This window comes from Astatotilapia calliptera, chromosome 2 (assembly GCF_900246225.1).
Source record: "Astatotilapia calliptera chromosome 2, fAstCal1.2, whole genome shotgun sequence".
NCBI lineage: Eukaryota > Metazoa > Chordata > Actinopteri > Cichliformes > Cichlidae > Astatotilapia > Astatotilapia calliptera.
In genome coordinates, this window is record NC_039303.1 from 35,884,663 (window position 1) to 35,908,657 (window position 23,995).

Consider the following 23,995-nt stretch of genomic DNA (forward strand, 5'->3'; position numbering starts at 1 on the left):
TAGAGTTAAACACAGCAACTAGCACTCTCATCCCCAGAGCCACATTATTAGCTTGCCTACAAACGCCATACATTATTTGCACACACTTTGAAGTTTCTATAATATATTACTGTGGATAGACTGATGAATTAATTCAACACCAGGCTGTAGCCAGCAAGTATCAATGACAAAAACATTTGTTTTAATCCTGTAAAATAATTCTTAAACTCCTACACCCTGTTTCTAATGCTGTTTGATCCTTAGCCACAGAAACCTTTACTTCACACAGAACTGAGTTAAATATTTAGGAGACTGTAGATGAGCACTGGGGGAGGGGGTGGGCAAGGTGAACTATCAAGAGATTGAAATACATATTGAAGTATTATGGACACTGTGTGCATCCAGCATCTGGCATTTATACATACAAAGTGAGTCAAAATCATTGACCTGTGCTGAACCTGACAGAGAACAGCAAGCAGGCAGGATGTTTCAGAGCACAGCTAACATGCACCTTTCCCATCCGTGCTGCCACTTTGCTCGGCAGTCTTCATAATATCTTTGGTCTCCAACTCCGGCTGGCTATAGCAGCGGTCTCCAACCTTTTTTGCGCCACGGACCGGTTTATGCCCGACAATATTTTCACGGACCGGCCTTTAAGGTGTCGCGGATAAACACAACAAAATAAAACCAGTACCGGTACCGAAAAAAAGAAGATTTATTCACAACACACGTGAAAAGACCCACGAAAACCGAGTAAACGATAAAAACGATAACAAAATAACGCTGGAAACCGATAAAAACCCTGAAAACCAGACATTTCACACCTGAGCCTCAACTCTCGCGGCCCGGTACCAAACGACTCACGGACCGGTACCGGTCCGAGGCCCGGGGGTTGGGGACCGCTGGGCTATAGCAACTCTTAAATATAATGCATCACAGCACAGAACATGTTACGATTGTGTGTACCATATGAATAAACTGTTTCATAAAGTATATTCCTTGCAACCAATTTTTCATTGGTTTTATTGAATTAGAGCAGAAGAACTGTCCACAGAGTCATCTGCAGCGGTGCTGTTATTTCATAGTGCTACAAAACCACGTAATACAGTCTGAGGACAATATACCTGGTGTCAGCACTCCACAAATGTAATTTCTGGCATAGTCAAGGAAGCGCAGGAACAAGAACCGTGCAGTACTCAAAGGGAGCACTTTGCACTTGTAATGGTATTCAAGTCTCAGCTTGATACTGAAACATGGCTTTAACAAAGACTAAAGATGTACCACACAGGTGAATGTAGAACTGAAAGTATCGTGCGTGTGTGTGAACATGAAAGGAGTGTGAGGTTGGAGAGTGGAGGTCTCCATCAGAGAGCTGACAGACAGCACACCATGCTCCCTAGATACTTTGAAATGACTCCCCACGGAGAGCAAAACACTCTTGAAATTTCTAATTATCCCCAGAACAACACCAAGAATACCTACACACCAACATAGCATCACTGCAACCTGAAGGTATACAGAAACCAGTATTACTGCTAAAACACTGCTGGACACAGTCTTTTTTCTCAATTTAATTGCGTGGTATTGTGTAAAGCTGCGTTTATTGAGGAAGATTAAAGAATGGACCATTAGGTTTGACGCAATGTATCAACACATTCCTCAGGCTCCTGTAAAGATGAGCTTCATCTTTCAAGTTGAAGGAAATGCAATGGCAAGCACTTCCCTGGAAGAACTAATTCTATTTTCAAAGTCATTAAGTTGCCATTTTGTTCAAGCTTTTGTTGCTGCCACCTTTTAGAGGAGATGTAATTGCAGTATCAGTGTTCACCTTTGAGAACATGTTCACCAGAATTTGTGCCAGTATTTAATATCTGCAGACAACTAGTGAAACATTAGGACGGCTCTGCAGCTCTACTAAATTCTGCGGCAGAAAGGATTGCCTTTGTAGGTCACATAAGGTGATAAATCCTTTTATTCATAAGCATAAAGGAAAGTGTGTCACTATGAGAGTTTTCCACAGATTTGACATAAGTTCTTAGGATGTTTGTTTACAAGGTCAAACATGAAACAGGTGTTATTTATTTCTTTTAATACTTTCCACTTAACTATACCACAATTTTATATATCGCATTATATCAAAAAGAATAACATGAACCGTAACCTATGAATAATGACTAAGAGCGAAGAACAATAATTATAGATTTATAGTCAGTTATTTCCTATATCTACCAGCTATTTTCGATACTGCAGCAAATAGTTTCCAACGAAATCAATATAAAATTCAAATCAGATATGTCTGAATTATGTATGCATGCTTTGGGGCTGTAACAGATATGGCTATCTTGGAGGTTAACAGATGGTGTCATAAAATGAAATAGGCATCACTCTTAAAATGCACGCAGACACTGAGGACATTTATGTCTCCAAAATCATTTTCATTGCCTGTGAAGAAGAAGGGCAAACATCAACTTTGAAGTCAGCCGCAAGGGTACAAACTAGTTCACTTGCTCATTTCTCACTCCTTCTCACGTCCACTGAGAGGACAGTGTCATAACATCGGTGCCAAATTTAACAGTCAAATAAAACTCTGACTGTTCTAAGTGATTTATGCTCGTACTATTGTCAAAGTAAAAAGCAAAAATGCATTCTCTAATGAAATAAATTATTCTGAAACAACAGAAGGCCACAGTGCGTTTTACCTTCAGCTTTCTACTAAACACTTATGTCATTTGCAGTTTTATTCCTCCTTGATGAGTAAACTTTTCGGAGAACCTGAGGGTGACTGAGTGTGGTCGACTCTCACTGCCAAGAAAATGACCACTCTGGAAAATTTTTACTAAAGGAAGATGATAAAACTAGATCATCACGGCAGAGAATTAAATTGCTATTTTTCTATTATTCCACAAAGTTGGATGGAAAGAAATAATGCTTAATCCGCAAAGTTCAGAGTCTGTCTCATGTCCCGAGCTAACTCATCTCCCTGAACTTAAGCAGGGACAGCTGTTTTTTCTGCTACGTTTAAAAAAAAAAATCAAATTGACAAGAAGTCTGATTAAGCTTACAAAAGACTATCGAGGATAACAAAGTGGATACAGAGGATTAATTATGGATGATTCACTGCCATATTTCCACATCAAAAATGACAAGAGTTGAAACAGTTATTCATCTCTGTGAAGAATCTATGTCTGACAGAGCTATCTCATTGATGTCTACTGTGTCTGAATTCTCACACAAGAATCATTCATCAGTGCTGTGCTGTGTTAACTCATAGCAGTCTTATCGAGGGCCACTATTCACACTTTGTACTTGTGCCAGACGAGATTTCAGGCCTACGCTGTCGAGGGGGGATACACAACCTGTGAGCTGTTTAGATGCTCACATTTGTTTCAATAGCCACAACAGCAGAAGGACAGATGGATATGCTTCTGGGTGCTGGCGTTAATTGGCCGTTGTACATGAAGCAAACAGAAAAGGCCGAGGGAGTAAGACTCAGGCGTATAGAGTCCCAGTTAGTGCTATTACATTTAAACTTTTATGCCAAGGGAGCAGCTTTTTTGACACCTTATAATTGACTTTGTGTGAGTTTTTGCCAGAAATGTAAAATGTAAACAAGCTCAAGTATATTGATATATTTTTGCAGGTGAAATTTGACAAAATGTTTCAAAATATATATGAAATAGTAGACATAGATTAAGCAGTAATGTTTAATGGTTTTTGACCATAAAGTATATGCAGAGCACCGAGATGTCCTTGGCAGAGATGTCAGTGTTTCTTAGTGTGTTGTTCATTGCTTAATCATGCTGGGCAGTAGGACAGACAGCCAACAGGATGAGCAACTTTATGTCAGCAGGCATTGCAACTCCCCAGCCCATAAAAAGCCCATTACTACCGTTCCATGCAACCACAAGCATTCACCAGGGAAAAGCTGGTGAAACTGATTCAGACTCAAAAACACCCAGTGTGGCAGAGCAGCAAGATCATCACAACAACCCACACCCTGAGTATACAGACACAGAGAGAAGCTCTAGTGTCAGCAAATGTCTCCCGCCTCCACAAAAAGAGCCCGCAAGAAAATGCTCTAGATAAAATGTTCGACTTGTACCGTGAAGATTTCACATAATGAAAAGTTAGGAGCCCGGTTCAATTTTGGTTAAATATGTCTTAGGGATCTGAGGGCCAGCAGATCTAATATGGAGGTAGCTGTAGGGATTCAGCAAAGTCACAGTGTAATGCCGAAGGCAAGACTGAGAGAAGTAAAAAGCCTGGACAGTGAAAATGTGCTTTTGTGCTTTTGTGCTGATAACCACTTAAACCCCTCTCCTCTTTTCTATTTAAAAGTATATTAATAGAGCAGCAGTTAGGATTAGGTCATGAACACTGAAACTACCAGATGCAAAAAATCTAAACATATGAAAGAAGACTGTACTGGCAAATTTTAAAAAAGTGTCAGTCGACTGCTATATTAATAATGTAGAACTATCTCAATCATATCAATGTCTCCGCATGTGGTAAAGCAGACAAAGAAGCAGTGACATGAGTGGGAAAAGTTGGGTTGAAACGCGGCAGGATTTCTTTCCTCTCTAAATGAGAAAATAACGGGGTGGTAATTTTCTGTAAGTTGGCATCTCTCTTCACATCAGTGGATTACGAAATTAATGAAAAGTGGCTAGTCAATCTGACATTTCTAAATTAAGAAGCAAGTATCCAAATGACAAAATTAAAAGGGGGAGAATGAAGTAGAGGATAAATAATTAGCTGGGGAAATTTTGACAGAAAGAGAAGTGGAAAACATGGCAGTTGAAGAAAAAGAGAGTGGAAACAGAGAAGGCACTGGATGCTCCAGGCAATGCCATCTGTGGGTGGATCTGCAAAGGCTGCATGCCACACACCTGTGTGGGACTGCCTGGGAGATAAGGCCCTCAGCACAATGGCCCTGTGGCCACCTGTGCTGCCAAACAGGTGCGCAGCCTAGCCAATTAAACTATTAGACAAACACAGGCCTCTGGGAGCAAATTAGCAGCCTCCCCAAACATCAGAGGAAAAACAAAAAGCAATAGTAAGCACTGACAGTGAAGAACAACTACACTTTGATGGGGAGACTTCTATCTCGTTTTTGCATTTGTATTTATGTTAAAAGAAACAAAGTTTGGGTCGGTTTGTTGTCATTTAAAATGATCATTTATCTGTCATAAATGCAAAATGACGTTTGAAATTTACAGGAAGTAAGTAAGGAGACAGACTGGGAGGCATTTGCCTCACAGAAAGTCTTTTTGTTTCTTTATTTTTCAGTTTCTTATACACCAATATTTGCTTTAAGTTCGTCAATGATTGGTGACATGCCATTGACAATGATGAATTAATTACTTTTAATTGCGGTATCAATCCCTACACTGAAACAGCTCATGTTCCTCTCATGTTCAAAACATTCAAAGATTAAACTATTAGCAGATGATTTAAGTAATTATAAAAGGCTCAAATATGTTATTGAGGCTACGTTATCTCAAATGACAACAAAAAACACCATAAAAATTACCTAGTTGGTCACCAGTTGTTTTTATTTCGAGCCTTCTTAAAAAAAAGGGCTAATATCAAACGTTCTCCTCATTTTCCATTTTCATTTTGGCTCCTTTATGGTTATCAGCACGCTTGCTTGCCCAGAGCTCAGGATCAGAGGAGGAGATGCTGCACCATTGATGTTTGAGATCACAACGCTGAGTACAACACTGAGTATGGGCTGGATAAGTGGGATCTGCCACAACCAATTTAGTGGTTGTGGGAGCTCTTAATTCATATTTATATTTGAGAGGTACAAAAAAGAAGCAAATCTAAACAACAAAAAAAAGCTTTTTCTATCAGGCATGGCCTAAATACTGACATGCACTCCCTACTTTGGGCGTAAAAGATGCTAAAACGATGCAAACATTGAAGACGTCGAGGCAGATGGATGCCTGTGGAACAAATGGTGACCATTTCAAAAACACAACAACACAGTTTGCTTTTAAATGCGAAAAGATAATCTGGATTGTTGACACTTTCCCAGAGTTTTTGTGAAGCAATACATTTTTGTTGTATTCCTTTCTGTTTGTACTGTTTAGTTGTACTGTGAAAATAACAGTTAAATAATTTATTAAAATACACATATTTAAAAGCAGTCAAGTGCATCATTATTCTGAGGTGCAACTAAAAATCAAGCATGAACAGACTTCATGGTTATTTCCATTATATGCTAACATACAATCAAACTATACCAAAGGTTACATTAACATAGTGTGAGTGAAATGCAGAGTTCCTGTGTGTTGTGATCCATAACAATTAAGTACATATTAATTAGAGGAAACCTTATTCATGCTTCAAGAGTAAAATAATAAGAGCTGTAAAGACAGGCAGGGGACAACACTTGCACAGTCCTGCCCAGAATCACCATCCAAAGATGGGTCCCTGGGTAGGTCTAGTCATCCGTGGGAGGCAAGTTTTTCATAAAGCACGGGTCACTCATAAGCTGGTCAAAGGTTCAGCCGTTTTAAAAACACCCACAGGGCAAGCCTGGCCTCAGTTAGAACCCCTAGGCACCAGTTGGCCTTTCTAAGTGGAAAGGCTGACTCCCTACAGCTTGCTGCAGATTTCGGGCAGCGACTCCACAGAATGCAATCACTCTAGGGATAATTACTTAGCTATTAATTCATGTCGTTACATATTATATAAGGACTTGCATTTGTTTTAAGCTCAAACGGTTATATGTTAGTACATGACAGTGTGCATGTGTCACATAATCATTTTAGCCACCTGAATATTCTTGTGCTTAAAAATTCAAATGCATTTCAGGTGAATTCTTTAATCTCACAAGTTTGATGTGGAAGAAGAGAATTGCTGTCAATGTGTCCATTTCTGTATATAACTGGCTGTATTGAGCAGCTGTTGTGCACAATTTGAGCAATAGCATGTAACTATATTGCCTTTGCTTTCAAACTGGTTAATGCAGGGATGGAGCAGTAATGCCAGTAGTAGCACACAGATTAGATAAAAGCTCCTCTGAGGCTATGCTGCCAGGTCTGTTCTCTGTATGCAGGGTCAACATAAAAATGCTTCCACTTATACAGTGACCATTTACTTGCACCACTCATTGATTCACATTAGGAAACGGCTCCTGAACAGTGGGATGATAAATAATTTAGGCAATCTGCTGTCACTAAGCCTAAGTGTGTATTGCACCAGTGAGACTAAATTATGATTGAAGATCTCGTTTACAGGAGAGATGGTAGAATTTAGTTACCTACTATAGAAATGGCTAGGGGGGAAAGCCTTGTAACAAATGACCCAAAAGAAAAGCAAACAAGTGATACAGGTTCACACAGGATTAAAGAAAAAGTCCCCTTTTCTGTTTGTTTTTGTTAGCTAAGAAGCAATTATTATAGCCAGATGTGCTCATTAGCAAAAGCTTGCTTTTTGAGATCAAAATCAGGAGTTTCCAATAACGAAACAAACTGGACTACAAATGCACAGACTGTGTGGGAAAATACAGGAAGTAAAATAGAAAGAACAGAAGAATAAGATCTTAAAAACCACATGATGAATGAACTACATGAGTTAAAATGATGCTTTTAAAGATCTATATGTTTTTTATATAAGGACTAGAGGGAAAACTGTGGAGAAAGTGCATAATGTGTGGGGACAGTAATAGCTAAAATCATCAGAACAGCAATCCTTCACAGCAAAAATGTGTTTCCAATAATAAAAACTCTTTTAGAAATGTTTTTTGTGGGGGTGGGGTTCCTTATCATTCAGATTTTTGCCCGGGAACAAGACAGTTGGCAGAATGTGACAAAAGCTTCATTTACTAACCTGACGGGGTTACTAGTGAGAGACACTCGGAGGGATTCCAGGCAATTGAGCAGCTTTTCTTCTGTGATGCCAGAACGCAGTTCATGGACGTATTCTTGGGAAGAAAGGGTACACTCATGCTTACTGTTCCTCAGTCCACCCTGCAAACAAAGTATCAGTGGGACAGTTATTAGAGATCAGCAGACCATACTATAACTCAACTTTTGGAACAATATCTCCCTAAATACACAGAAGCGAATGAAAAACTGCAGGTGAATAAAACAAAAAGAAGAATTTGTTGGTGTTAATCAAAAATCCCTTTTATCAGTGTGTTGTATGTAGTAATATGAGTGTGTGGGCTTTTTTTTTTAACTTTTTACTTTTTCACATTAAAATCTCTTTTCATCTTTTTATTACATGATAATTATAATAATAACATTTGGCTCGGACATCTATGTTTTAGAAGAAGGAGAAGCTGCACCAGCCACTTTCCCTTTCCTAGTCAGCCAAGACTCTAATGATGGACTGTACTGACAGAGAGCCAAAAACAGGCTGCACATGCTCTCTGCAGCCACTCCTGCTTGAAGTAAATGGATTCTTGTGTTTAATCTCCACAGGGATCTGTTGCTACACTGATACTTACACAATGAGACTATTGGCATCTATTGGCAGCGATACACACATTTTCAGCACAAAAGTGAAACACACTGACACTCGCTTTACATTCACTGTCTAAGCACACAGTGGAGTTAACATTGCACTATATATTGGACTACAGCGATCAATGAAAAACTGGACTATAAATGAAAAAGCTCCACATGCAAACTGAAGAATACAACACTAACCCTGCTTCTACTTGTAGTGCGAGCTCCGCAAACTAATTTAATTTACCAATTTCAGTTGTTCTGTTTTCATTGTTAATATGACCAAGGTACCATACAAATCACATGAAGAGACAATGCAGAATGTATGCCTACACCAGACTCGGAGGCAAAATCATATCCGCTGTGTTCATCCCTGGATTGCTGGTTTCCTACAATGTGAGATGTGCTAATAGCCAGTTTGGGAAGTAATAAGCTAACTCATTTATCTAGAGAAAAGAGAAGCTTGCTGATCTCCTGCAATGCACAGTGAACATGAAAGAAGCACATTTTTTGTTGCAAAAACCAGATGCAGTCTAAGAACAGCAAGCTACCGCTGATTCTGAGCTTTCAGTGTAAACTGAGCTCACAGACTGATTGACCGAATAATGGCACAGAATCTCTCATATGTATTAGATTCCGGAAAATGCTAAATCACATTCTGTAAATTACTTGAGTGATTCCTGCCAAAAGCAATTTCATTTCATTACCAGAAGAAATGTAATCACACATCGTAGCTTATATACTGTATCGGCTGTAAGAATATTAATGATGGATCTACAAATTCCAGTTGAAAAAGAAAAGTTTTGGGGGGGTTTTTTTGTTCAAATGCATGAACCATTCTTCTTTTGTACTGTTAATCTCTTATTTTTCTTTAAAAAATAATCAACTCTCCTGTGTGACTCTGTCTTTGTGACTGAAAATATGACTTATCATTAGCTTAAGTATTAAAACTTCTACATACAGGAATCCTAATCGGTAATTATACTCTGGAATCTAAATATTGCAAACATTAACAACCATACGCCTCTTTCCTTAAAAATTCTAAAATGTTGACAGCCAGAGAAAAGCTACAATAGTAACTGTAAGAAGCAAATGATAAAACCACATATATAGAAATGCAAAATGTAATAGATTTTTATTCAATTTGGAGTAGAGAGACAGATACTCCAAACTCTCAACGAGCAAAATGAGAAATACAAACCTTGAAATAGATTTCAAGGTTGAAGCCTGACAGTGATGTAAAACTGTTTCATAGAAATTACATAACAATTACACTTTCCTGGCAGTTGAGGTACTTCAAAGAACATATGTATTTTTAATCCTTGAGTGGTAGAGCTTATGTTTTTGAAATCAGTTCTCAAAGAAAAGTTCATATCATTTATGTCTAACTCGATGAACCTTTAACTCAATAACTCAGTGTGCATCCGCGTGCGCGTGTTGTTAGACTTATAATTGAATGACTCTTTATTAAATTTGATATGCACAGAGTTCAAGTAATTAGCATTTTCAATCACAATGTAATAATCTTCATTGTTTCACTAAAAATATTCAGAAGCCACAGTGTATCCCTAAAAGAGTAGCTGATAAAAAGCACTCTGAATTAATATTGTGATATGAATCAGTTAATTCAGACATGGTAACAAATTATTATTTAGGGACAGCGGTTAGCTGTTTCTACTTTTACTCTTTTAAAAAGCTAAAAAATGAAAAATAACATGGCTTAAGAGAATGACAACAGATGGGGTCCTGACGTGTTCAAACAGGCACAGCAAGAACATACAAACTACTACAATTCACTTCAAATGCAGAACCTTCTGGCTGTGAGGCACCAGTCCAACCACTGTATCACCGAGCTGTGGTTGAGTGTCTGAGTACCTTTTTAATTCCAAATGTTACATTTAGGCTTTTATTTTAGATGAAATAACAATTGATCCATACCAGTTAAGATGTTTATGTCTTGATCTCGACTCTATCTGAAAAGGAACTGGACCGATGAGCTACTAGACATACTGCCTTTACTGGTACGCTTAAGTGTTCATTAATTGAAAATACTTACTTTTCTGATGAGCCTCAAAGATGTATTTTTCTCTATCAAGTAGATAAGAAAAAGACTGGATCTAGAGTATTCATTACCCAATACAGCCTGGACAAGGATCTTCCATAGTAAATGGACCTAAGTCATTAAAACTATTGATTAAGATGGTGCATTACCATTAAGTGTCAGATCCAATCATGCTAAGCATGCACAAGCAGCATATAAGCTATTTAAAAGCTACTTCCCCTAAAAAAGTAGAAGAAAAATAATTAGATTTAGATTATCAGAATGAGCATTGTTGAGAGTTGGTGTAATATGCTGTTTATCCCCTGAAAAAGCAGAATCACAGCAGTCAGATAACCAAACCTTTTGTTTCTGTACAGAAGGACAGAGTGTTGAAAACACACTGCTGTCTGCAGCGATTCAGTTTTGACAACAACAAAAGCTAAAGCAGCTCAGTTGGGTAGATAGTGGAGAGGTCATGTCAGAACCTTGCTCAGTAAAGTTTGGAAAATAATGCCTGGTGAGTGTTAAAAATCACATTAGTGCACTTCACCTAAATCTGAAGACCAAATACCCGCAAATTGGCAAAAGCTTGATGTTGGTTGTTGTAGAGCTTGATGAAATGGAAAGGAATGGACTGGCATTTACAAACGGCTTTTCTAGTCTTACTGATCACTGAAAGCATTAAGCCACATTCACCTTTTCACACATTTATACAGCACCCTTGTTTACGCCCTTAAGTTCTTTACCTTTCCTCCATAGGCAATTTGGAATAACAAGCAATACAACTGACCAAAAGTCTTTTTACAGCAGGAGTTAGACAGATTACCCAGAGGATAGTAAGCAAGACCAGATTCAAATTCAGAGGCTTCCAGCTTCACCATATCATGGTTCAGTAACTGAACAGTTTTGATAAGAAACTCTTACAAACTTGAGAAAAAGTTTATTTGACAAATTCAGACTTTCACAGATGTGACATCCTTAAATACCTCCACTTTTGAGCAAAGTAATCAAAGCCATAATAATATAAAAGTTTATCAAAACATTGCAGGAAAAACCACTGCATACTGTTAGAGGGAAAAAATATATAAATGTAATGCTGCTTAAACTGGCGTTTTATTTTTGGATACAACTGATTAAGAGACACGATTTGCAGAAAAATACTTCCTCAGCATTGGGCAGTGAGAGGCAAGTGCATCACCCACTTTTTATTAATCTTCTTACCCCTCAATAGTTCCCAGCAAGCATACCGCTATATCCAGAAACACTAGAGCTCTGGTTTCACCACAGGCTCTGACCTCTGGAAACCAAAGACACTGACCATAAACTGTTTTTTCATGACCCTAGCCCAAATCAATAGAATCCTTTGGGATAATATCAACATTACACTCCCATACTGGCAGCAGAGAAACAATCTGAGGAGCAGGAGGGGGGATTACCTGCTGACTACTGGGTAATAGAGTTTTCCTCCCATCAGGTTCTCAAAAAATGGTCAACAGCACAAAACTGTCAAAAACAGTCCGTACAGAAAGGAAGCAATGGAGGGATGGGAGATGGTGTGTGATGCAGCAGTAAGACATGAAAAGTCAAAGAAGCAGGGGGTATGAGGGTGATAAGAAAAACTAGGGAAGAGATACAAAAAGAGAGTACGGGGAGAAAGGGCAGGGCAGAAAGATAGAACACCTCTACAGTAGAGGACAGACACAGCCTTTTGACCACAGCCTAGAGCCTCATCTCCTGCCGCTTATTGAATCCCCTATTTGTCGATAACAGTATTTCCTGCCAAAGAAAATAGTGCTGGGAGCAATTACTTCACCGAGCCTGTCAATTTCATTTTGGGGGGTTAGGGGAGCATTGAGGCTCATTCCCTCCTCCTCTATCACCTCTGTCTACCTTTCTGTATGCCACGGGGAGTGACTGAGTGCAGTGCCTTCTATCGAGGGCAGGGCAGGGAGACAATGCCAAGGCGCCTGCACCTCCACATGTCATCTTCACCTGTAATGAGCTTATAACAAGCTGGCAGCTTCTTCAGTGCCCAGTGCTCAACACACTCAGGCAGACTGATAGATACATTATTCAGCTTCTTTGTCAGCTTACTGGAAAACCACATAAGCAGTAACATGTCTCGCCTGGAAGTTAGTGCTAGGAGATAGCTTCCAGGCCAGACATGCCTCTGTCATTCAGTCTGCTGCGCGACCTCTCTATCTTTCTCACACATATGCACATATGCACAACAGGGTTTTGTGTATGGCTCAGAATGGGCCTTTGGGGGTGACGGCATGCGGCAGTAAGCTTGATCATTCTGTACAAAGGCAATGCCTTTGTTACCTTATTTGACAAAAATGATGTCTTTTTCTGGCGTTTCTGATGATTTGATGAACTAAAATATGTATTATGAAATTTCATAAAACATACCATCTACCAAAACAACTTGGGAGAAGTACACATGCTCTTACCTAACTGGAACAGCTGTTATTTAGATAAAAGGACGATGATGGTACAATCACACAAAAACCTTAAGAAAATCATGTTTGGAGACTTCTTCAAATACTATTTCTTTTACTGTTTAGAAAGAAATCGACATACTTACAACATAAGTCTATCGTATACTCTTCATTATTTCCTTTTAACAGCATTATCATCATTTTGTGAACTGATCTTTGGCCCTCATAACCAGGGGTTAGAGCATTCTGACACCTTTGATTAAGGAAGAATTAAATCTGATAGCCACGTTAATACATAATAATATCAAAGCAAGTTCATTTTTCATGTGCTACAGCCTGGAGATTTTGCCAGCTGGTGCCACAGAGATACACACTCAACAAATCAGAAAGTAATGTCACCCCGTGGACGCACCTGCACACGTTAAACACATGCCTGCCATGCGTTCATGCGTGCAGATATCAATAAAGTTGCGGTCATGGTACTTTAGCATCTATCTAGTGCCACAGAAGGGAAGAACATAAATGGAGCTGCTTTTTTTTTTTTTTTTGAAGTGACAGGTAATTTCAAATGTAGATTACTTTTCTACAGGCTGGCACACAATCTGTCTGCCAGCTACTGTTACAGTTGGTGCGTTTGAAGACAAACGCTTAATGTGTGATAACCTCCTTGTCAGAAAGAAAGAAAGATTCAAAAGATGCAAGAAGGAAGGACAGGAGAAGAAGATGATTAGTTTGAAATGTGAGGACTTTTCAAAAAGCAAAACTGGATGAAATAAGAATTTAAAGCGTGGATGCAATGTCCAAAATGATAATAGATTTTTAATGATCACTACAAGATAAGTTCACAAAGTAGCCTATGGAGTTCATATTGTCAAATATCTTTGACAAAAACAGATTATCATTCAATTTGTTGCCAAAGATTGTGGGAGTATTTTTTCAATGCAATCTTTACCCCTTACTATTAACCACTCATCGCCCATTCCCATCCAACCACACTCACCCTACTGACACATCATGATGCAGCCATGACCACAAAATAACACAAGACGATGCAAATCAAAGGAATAAATAAAGAGAAACCCACAACAAACCAAGGAGTTACAAAGAATAAAGTAAAGAAAGAATAAATACATATAAATATATCTAATTCCATTTAGCCATTTTGGAAAGTTGAGGGTTTCGCATGATTAACTCTAGCTGAGGATGATTCTAGCTACAAAAGATCCAACAAGATGCATAACAAGTGTTTCACTGACAGGTCATGTGGTGGAAGCCACCTCTGAACCACCAGTGTTTTGGCAGCGGTTATGCCTGGCAATCATAATTTTTCGCTATTATTGAAAACCTGGAGTCATCTAATAGAAGATGTAATACTGAATCAACAGATCAACAGTAAAATTAGTATTTGTCAGCACTGACAGGATGTGCATTGCTTTGCACCAAAACGAGAACACTTCAGAACATTCCCACAAAGAGCGCTTTAAAGTTCCCACAGTAGCAGATAAGCAAAATGTACAACAGGGCGATCGTGGCTCAAGAGTTGGCAGTTCGTCTTGTAATCGGAAGGTCGCCGGTTCGAGCCCCGGCTCGGACAGTCTCGGTCGTTGTGTCCTTGGGCAAGACACTTCACCTACCGCCTACTGGTGGCAGCCTCGCTTCTGTCAGTCTGCCCCAGGCTACAACTGTAGCTTGCCTCCACCAGTGTGTGACTGGGTGTGTAAAGTGCTTTGGGGGACTAGTAAAAGCGCTATACAAATACAAATACATTTACAATATGGGTGCGTGAGATTATTTTAAAGAAATGCAGAATAACTAGATAGACCTGTGTTACACATTAAGGCTATTCTGAAGTGGACCAGGGCAGGTCTAAATCAAAACATAATAAAGCATATGGTCCCCACTCTAACCTCCAAAAATCAAGACATCAATCACAAAAAACAAAGAAAGAAAGAGAGGGAAAAAACAATTAGTGCTTCTTTATGTCTAATAAATGAAAATTACTAGCACATCCTACTGCTCTATGTAAAAATAATACAATAATAAAGATAGAATCTGAGCAATTAGTGCATATGAAGCAGCACGACAGCTATGTTATAACTTAATTTCCTGTTCATTAGGAGTTGATAAATTAGTTGTATTAGTTATAGAGAAAAGATACCACAAGAATGGATACACAGTCTACCGACAGGTAGAAAAAGTGTCTCATGTCTCACCTTTTTTTCTTATAATATAAACATGACCTATGAATAATGCTGATGACTCAACCGCCAAAGAAAATAAGTTCTAACAAAACAATCGCAAAGTGACCAGTGTGGAAGATTCTGCACTTAATAAATGAGAAATTCAACATTTAACACAATCTAAAGTTTGGCATGTGAGTGTGACAGCAGTCACAGTAAAGGTCAACAGGAACACGGATCAGTTGAGATGCTGGCTGGCTGGACAATGACTTTTCCCTAGCCCTACTTAAAGGACAGAGTTCTGGTGCCGACAGATAAGACATTTCATCTAGCCACCAGGGCGCAGGGCTCCCAGCACAGTGGGGGATTTCCCCCCAGACCATGTGGCCAAGTATTTCATCTCTTCCTCTCATCGTCCATCTACAATTCTGCCTTTTTTTTCCTCTTCCCATATTTATTCTTTTCCCTTGCTATCTTACTCCATCCAAAGTCAGGTGTTTTTTGAAACGTGGGTAAAAGCTACAAAGAAATATGTGTTTATCTGTACACACCAGGGGCTTTTCTCCTCTTTTATTTATTTTCACTCTCCATCTTCTGCCTGTTGTGGTCAGAAAACAAAATCAGGCAGCTTTATTCTCCTACGTCTGGGCAACTACAACCTGGTGATAACACGGACACAATTAGGCCTACAACATTCTTTCAATAATCAAGTCAATAGCTTGTCTTTGTGTCTAATATCTTTGTGTCCAGACAAGACAAGTTCACTACAAAACAGTAGCAGACTGAGAAGAAACAGAAAACACAAGAAGAAAAAAGCAACAATGCAGTATTGGGTTGGTTAAAAAAAGCATTGCAGAGTTTATTTATTAAACTCTGGTCTGTGGCCAAGGCATCGAGGTGTTTCTGCATTTCTGTGCTGATCACCACAGTCTAGAGTAGAGCAGGGCGATATGACCAGAAATATTTATCACGATATACATTTGAAAATGTGCGGTAACGATGTAACTGACGATATAATTGACACGAGACAAAATACTTTACAACTCCACAACTTTATTAGTTAAAAAACATCAATGTATTTTCACTTAAACAAGCAGCTGTTTTTGCATTAAAGTTATATAAAATGTAACAGTGCAAAATCCTCGCTGACAGTTTAACCAAAAGGCATTTCCAGTGGAAAGTGGCCAAAATATCCTCAGCACAACCAAGTATAATAGCCACAAAACTTAAAAAGAGGTTATACACACACAATACGGTAACATTATGTTAAAGCACAGTACGTATCACTCCGCGAGGCTCCGCCTACGATAGCCGTAATGCTCCGACAATCCATCGAGCGGTGCGGCTTCGTAGCTTAGCAAAGTCGTACTGAAACATTTGACAGATTTTCCAGCGCCGTGCACATAAAATCGTCTCGAGGTCAGTAAACACAACCAGAGTTCATACATAAGGCACACGGGATTATAAGGGGCTCTGTCGACTTTCAGAAAAATCAAAAGATTGATTTTAAGTGCGCCGTATTTTCCAAACAACACGGTAATAACGACGGCCCGCTAGCATGCGCTACCAAAAATAGTGCTTTGTTGTGTGTCTGAGGGACGAAAGCTAAACCAGTTCCACACCACTGAAGCTGCAGCATTTTTACAAACCAGTTCAGGTTCATCGTTTCATTCAACGATCCACTTTCGCCCCCCTCATTCTGCATCGCCGCCGTGCTTTTTCCGCCATGTGCGTATGTAAACAAAAGCATTTCATTTTCCTATCGTTGCCCAACATTACACCGGTATTACCGTGGTATCATATGGCCCAGCCCTAGTCTAGAGGATGAGCCCACAAAGGCAGAAGCAACAATAACTCCACCCCCTCTTTTTTCCTTTAACACAAAGATGCCCACAATAGTTTGGCAAAGTAATTCAATTACTTATGGTTTGCTGCTTCTATATTTTTATGAGGTAGGGCTTGCTTTCTATGAATACACTGAAAGGTCAGATATAAAAAATGTATATACATTAAACCATTCAACCATAGGGCTGAATACACATTTATATTAGAGCTCTAGAGTTTTTCCATTATTATTAAAGAAAGGACTTTTTTTTATATACGAGCCTTTATTTTCCAAACAAGATGCTCTGATGCTTACAGAAAAACCCTGACATATCTTTAGATATCAGCACACCATATAGGAATAGGCACACGTGAATGAAAGGTTTCTACCAGGAACTATATCACAAATAATAAAATCATTTATCGAAAGCTCTATGTGTGGGGTTTTTGTGGTTTCTGGCGGGGTTTTGTTGCAGGGGAGTTTCTTTGAAGGTGCTGCTGCAACAACAATTATGAAGTTTCCATCCTGTAGCACTTATGTTGCAACCTTTCACCACATAAACTTTGCCAAAGTTAAACTAGAAGTCTTTGGTGTAGGCTAACCTATTTTTGAGACTTCCACCTTGACCTTTGCTATAGTAACAAGGGTGACTGCGATCACCTTTTTAAGTGGCTCACCTCCTTCCTTTGTCTTTCACACTTTTACCCTTCGCTTGACCCACACCAGACAGCTCAGGTTTTGGAGAAACCACACACAAGTATGTTGATCCTGCTGGCTGTGCTCCTGATACAAACAAGGTGAGGGCGAAAAATAAGCGACGTCAGCAAACTCTGGGCTTTCACCTGAAGCTCAAATTTGACCTGCAATATGACAACTTTCATCTACGGTAACTGAAGCGAAATGTTGCCCAAAAATATTCTGTTGAGGAACGCTGGATTCCTAATCATCACTTGACACCAGGGGGCAAAGCAGTGATCATCAGTTAAACTCAAACCAAAGTGTACTACTGGCTAAATGAAAAGGAAAATCCAGAAGCTACTCATTAAAAGTCTATGCAAATAATAGCAAGCGAGTGAACCACTGTAACCTTTTGAACTGTGGAAACTTGAAGATGAAATTTAAATGTCTGCATGTGAATAAGAAAAAGAAATCAATGAAACACGATCAGGGGGAAAACTCAAGCACAGAGCAATCTTCATATTTAAAGCGAATAAATTACACACTTAAGAGCTCAATTAAAAAATTTGTCAATAAAGGAAAAAATGCGCACATGCCCGATCATGTAATTTTGTATTTTTTGTATTTTTGCAAGAACCATTTACTTACACTTTATACCTTAAACTACTGTCAAAAGAAGATGCCTTGCACACTCCTGTACATACACGTGATGCAACTCTTATACCATACACCATGCTTTGGTCAGATATCATCATATGGATGATATGATGATGATTTAATAGTTTTTAGCTTAATTTCTTTTAAAGTTTAATTACTTTGATTTAAGCTCACACCAGTGTGGTCCTTACTGTCTGTGCAGTCTCCAAATAAATTGTGTTCTTTGTTAACCGTTTGAATTGGTGCAAGTAATTGTGAAGGCTGTAACATAACTTCCCCCACTGGGGAATTAGTGGGAAGTTTATGGCTACAGAAACGGGTATGGTTTTGGAGCGCCTACATGATCCTCTGTTTTAGGTCCTGGAACCTTAATGTCTGTAACTCCTTCGATCAGAACTTTGGCCTTAGCCTACTGATTTTCTGTAGCTGTACTGTAACAACTTTAACATCCCAATGCACATATATACACAGCCATATGCACAGTGGGCGTTCGTTTCAAAAATGTACCCAAATTTTACTCTGTTAACTTCAGCTCTCTCTCCTTTTTTTTTTTTTTAAACACAGCACTGCTTTTTGAATTTTTTTTATTTATAATTAACTAAAGGCCACTGACGCCACAGTTAATTAATGCCTGACAAGTAGGAGCGCTGGAAAGCTTGTAACACAAATTTTGAGCTTTTTTTTTTGCATGTCTGTGTGTTCTTGTGTGTATGCACACTTACATTAATATGGTTCTGCTCACACAATAGTGTGTGCATGCTTGAGAGCCCGTGTTTGCACACGTACGTTTGTTGGGTTATGTTTGTGTGTGGTGCAGAATATTCCCCTAAGCAGTTCTCCCTGTGCTTTGCAGGGCTCACGCCTGCACTGAATTTCAATGACACTTCTATGAAGATAGGAGCAGATGTCAGCCAGCTCACTGAAAGTCAGGTAGAAGAGAGTGAGAAAAGTAGAGGGAGTAAAATTGAATACATACTAGACAGAGAGGGCAGTCTTAAGTTGCGCATCTACTTGTAGCAGTGTAGTAGTTTTGCTGTGAGACAAAACTGCACATTCCAGGGTGGCCTTTTGTTGTGGGCAGTCTGAGGTACACCTGTGCACTACTCATGATGTCAGATCAGCATCCTGATGTGGCACACCTGTGAGGTGGGATGGATTATCTCAATATAGCAGATGTGCCCACTACCACACATTTGGACTGATTTGTGACCACTGTTTGGGAGGGATGGTTATATTGTGTATCTGGAATGAATTTTAGGTCTCTACATCCATCCCATGGGGAATGGGAGCAGTAACAAAGGTGTTGCGTTTATATTTTTGTTGAGTGTATAATTAGATACACAATATTTGCATTTCATAAAATCTAAAAATTCTAAATCTGTTTGTGAGTAATGTAAAAACTATTGGAAAAATCTGGAAAAACTGTGACTGGACCTAAACTTGCTAATAAACATTACAGCTAGAAGCTATAGCTTCTGCACAGTTTTACTTGAATTAGCAAGAAATGATGTGCTTGATCCATTTACATTCTCATTGCAATGCATTATATATGCTTGTGAGCTTTTTTCCCTAATCCGCCTAAGTTGTCCAGCTACTGAGCGAATGTTAACAAAAGGTGATGAAATGGATAAAAGACAACTGATGGACTGGGTTTTGTGAGTTGAAATTCCATCAATAAGATCATTACAGAGACTTATGGATTTTTTTCTCCATTAGCTCAAACTAAAAATAAGCCCTTGCAGTGACTCACCCACACTGCTTTCAAGATAATGTACTACACTCCAACCACTCACCAATCAATTCAAGGTCAGCAGGTGGCTCAATATTGTCCCAAAAGTTTCCCGAAAGCACGAAGACGCGGGGTATTTTGCATGTAGATGAGGTGACAAAGTGGACAAATTTCCACAGTTACATAAAGTGTCAAATAATGACAGGAAGAAAAAACCTTGAAAGATGCAATAAGCCTTCTTGTCATTTGTTTCCCACTCATGTGCTCCCACTGTTGTGGCGGATGGGGTTAACAACTGAGCAGTTAAGCAGCTAAAGTCACACAGGATCTAATTTAGGTTTTCACTGTTGTCTCTGCTGCATTGATTGCAATGTGAAGGCCTAATGAACTCTGTACTTTGTGCTCTTGTATCTAGCTCTGGGACCTCGGGTGTGAAGCCAAGAGCTGCAACTACTGACTAAAAGTTTGGAAAAGGACTACAAAAAAAGTCTGAAGGAAGAGAAACAACGCTGACACTATTAATAAATGAGAAGGAGCACTGATGCTGGTTTCCAATGTGTGACCTGTTTAACACACCTCTGTCCTTTTTCGATGATCCTCTCCATAAGGGACTAATCTCGATAAATCATACATAGGACAAGCACAATATGGGGGCAAAAGGTCCACGTTAGTGTGATATTCATCTTTTCTCCAATGCTTTCCGAAGAGATTCAGCTGAATAACAACCCCAGTTCTAAGAATAAACAACACTTCAATTACCTTTTGTTGACTTCAAAAGTTGCAAGAGATTATGTGTGTAGACACAACGTGAGGCAACAGATCATCAGCAAAACATTCATCCGGAGAGAGAAGTGGGTTTAAGGTGTCTAGCCATTATGAGGATGCATGACTAAGCCTGAAAGCTAATAGAGAGCTACAAAGCAAGCAATAAGAACCAGACAAGCCACAGAGCATTGTTTTACCTCACATGATTTGGACCTGAGAAGTTTATATAGAGCTTAAAGAATGATAATAAATATTTCTAATACACTCGGGCATGTATGCTGACTCACAAAGGGTCACTCTGTAATCCAGCAATAGTACACACACACATAGGCAGAGACCAGAGACTATGAAATGTTGTATTACTGTATTTGCTGAGGTATGTGTAACAGTGCAGACTGCCTGGTTCCAGCTTAGTTTCTCTCATGTTAGTGAGTGTAGTTTTGCTTTGGCCTTTTACCGCCTGCTGTTGGCCTTTTGTGTCTTTGTCACTGTGTGAAATTAATCAAGCTCTGCCGGCTTGGCCTTAGCCCTACGCTTCTGCTACTGATGGGTGCCAGACTGGTGATCCAAACCTCTGGATCACCCAAAGTTCACAGTCTTGTGTTTTACTGGTGCTATAGACTTGCCCACATTCATCTACACAGCTTGTGTGAAACAAAAGAAAAAGTTTACACAATAAAATCCTAATTGCATATACAAAGTGGGGGCCTCCATCTCACTCCCTAACTCTGAATGAGAAATAAGGATGTACTACGTTTTATGCAGCTTGTACTAAGTAAAGGTTGATGGGTCTATCTTGATTAACTTAACACATGCATACCCGTGCGTAATCTCTGCTACTGAAATATTCTGCATTCTTATCAGCAAAGCACACAAAACCCACAGACCATCATTTTCTAGTCATTTCTCCAACCTGAGAACAAACTTTCAAGAATGTGCAATAAATAAAAGAGAGGGAGAAAATAGGCAGAATGAATGGGACAAAAAACTGGGCACAGGTAAAAATGATTTGGCAGGGACATTAATGATGTCCAATCCCTACACAGGTTCAGCGGGCAGATTATGATGGAGGGGACAAGCATGATTTATGACAATGACAGTCCTAGGAGAATGGAGATGGGCCTTGCCAGAAGCAGAGTGGGAGGTATGCAAGTGTGTTTGTATTTGTGTTAATGTTTGTGTTTGCAGTGCTGACCCTAAACTTGGACGGATTTAAAATGGGAACAGACTGAGCTCTGACCAGGTAAACACAGGAATGTACACACCAAAAAAAACCAAGCAAAAAAAACAACAACAAAACACCAAAAATAACACATGCACTCAAACTGACAAAGCAAGAAAAAAAGCTCGGCATTTTCCAAACCTCGAAGCAGTGGGTTGGGTACGTCGGATTCAGCTTTGATCTCCCTCTCATGTCTGCATTGGGGTTGTATCATCTCTAATAACCACAGATACATTTCCTCTCCCCTTCCCTGTTAGCTAGATAAATAGGATTTCAAATTGTCTGGTGCTACCCCATCAGAAGAAAAACATGATCTATGAAATATCTTCCCATGAAAAACCCATACTGAGAGATTATCTTCTCATCACACAGACAGCACAGCTAACAGATAAGGGTGAGAGAGAGGATCTGTACTGAAAGTGGAACACAACAACTATGTGTGGAGAAGGTGAATGTGAATGTGTGTGTGCGCTCGGCGTTGGGTCTTTGAATTGATGTTTGTGTGCATGTAAATAGAAAATATATCAAAATAAATTTGCAGAGAAAGCAAAAGCAATGCAGTTCCACTCTGATTTCCTCCACTTACATCCCAAACCTAGCCCCCTCCCACGGTAATCAAGTAAGACTGGAAACTTTGCAAATTTACACTGAAGACTCAGGAAACAAAAACTACTTCTTCTGATATCCACGCTATTACTTTGTCTCCATTGAGAGTCTGCAGCCCATTCAATAGCAGTAGAAACACCTATTCATCAAAGCATCTGTGTTCAGGTCCTGCCTAATAACAGATGGAGAGATCTTTAACAGCCCATAAATGAAGGCTCTAAACTCGAGAGAAAGCACTTGCATCAGCAGAGTAGCAGCTAAACGAACTCTCTCCTAGGCTGGGCTTGACTACTCCAACAAAGCAAGATTAATTTGCCTGTTGAATTGAGGCTGATGTCCCAAGCATGGCATGCTGCCTAGCTGATGGTGAGGTGCAATGGCGTCTCCCATGCGCCAAGAACATTGGTTAAATGTCAACACTGCAACACTACATTCAAAAAGCAGAAAGTGGATTGCAAAGCTTTAGTTAGAAGAGAGCTTGCATGTCTTTATCTGGCAGCAAATGTGTGGTCTCGATATACAAATCAGACATTTAATCAAAATGATATCTGCATCCACTGCTAACTTGCACATCTATAGTAAATAAATCAATTAGCAAATGATTTATTACAGAGATATTAAAAAGAAATCCCTGAACAGTGAACACAAACTTCAACCTTGGTTTAATTATTGAAAAACTTCACCTGTCCAAAAAGAAAAGAAAAACATACCCAGTAAGACTCTGTTATGAAGTAAGAGAATAGGTAACAGCCTTGTCATATGCACACAGTATTTCCATCTTGGTCAGTGCATCTGCTGGACATGTGTCTGCAAGGTGAACTCGAGACACGTTGAAGACACTGTAGCTTCTCAAGCAGAGACCGCTACAGTGCCGCCTTCCTTTTTTGGCCTGTTTTTCCCCCACGTCTGACAGGTGTGACCTTTCGGCTGTGCTGGTAGCAGCCACTTTCGTCCCCAGGTAGAAGGCCTGGATTAGTCACTACCTCTCAGGATTGTGGCACCTTGCACAAATGCGCATGTGAGGCCCAAGCGCTCCAGCATGGCCGAAGGGCCGGCTATGAAAAATAGAACACCTAATGCCTGGAGATAGAGACATTCATCAAAGACCAGTGCCCCTGCCTCTCTGCTTTGTGTGCTGCCTTCCCTGCCTATTCTCTATTCAGTACTGAGATGCAGAAACAACTCACTTACTGCAGAGTCATAAAAGAAAGATGGAGAGTTTTATTATTATTGCTGTAAGAATGTAATATTATTTCTAGACCTATTCCCTCAAAAGAGACCCTTGCTTTTTTTTTCTGCAGCCACTCACAAGTGATCTCTTGTGTTAAGAAGGAAATGAAGATATCAGAGTCTCATAAGAATAGACATCAACAGATGGGTGCATATGGAACTTCTTCACTACTCGATTCA

General features: G+C 39.4%; 1 protein-coding gene across 4 annotated transcripts in view; it reads right to left on the minus strand.

The window, feature by feature from the left end:
* Nucleotides 1-23,995, minus strand: part of diaph2 (diaphanous-related formin 2) — a 356,357-nt gene that overhangs the window by 249,321 nt on the left and 83,041 nt on the right. For all 4 annotated transcript variants that reach the window (XM_026146176.1, XM_026146184.1, XM_026146200.1 and 1 more), the window contains exon 7: nt 7,819-7,958. In XM_026146176.1, the coding sequence (XP_026001961.1) occupies nt 7,819-7,958 (140 nt within the window). The remainder of the gene's footprint in view (nt 1-7,818; nt 7,959-23,995) is intronic.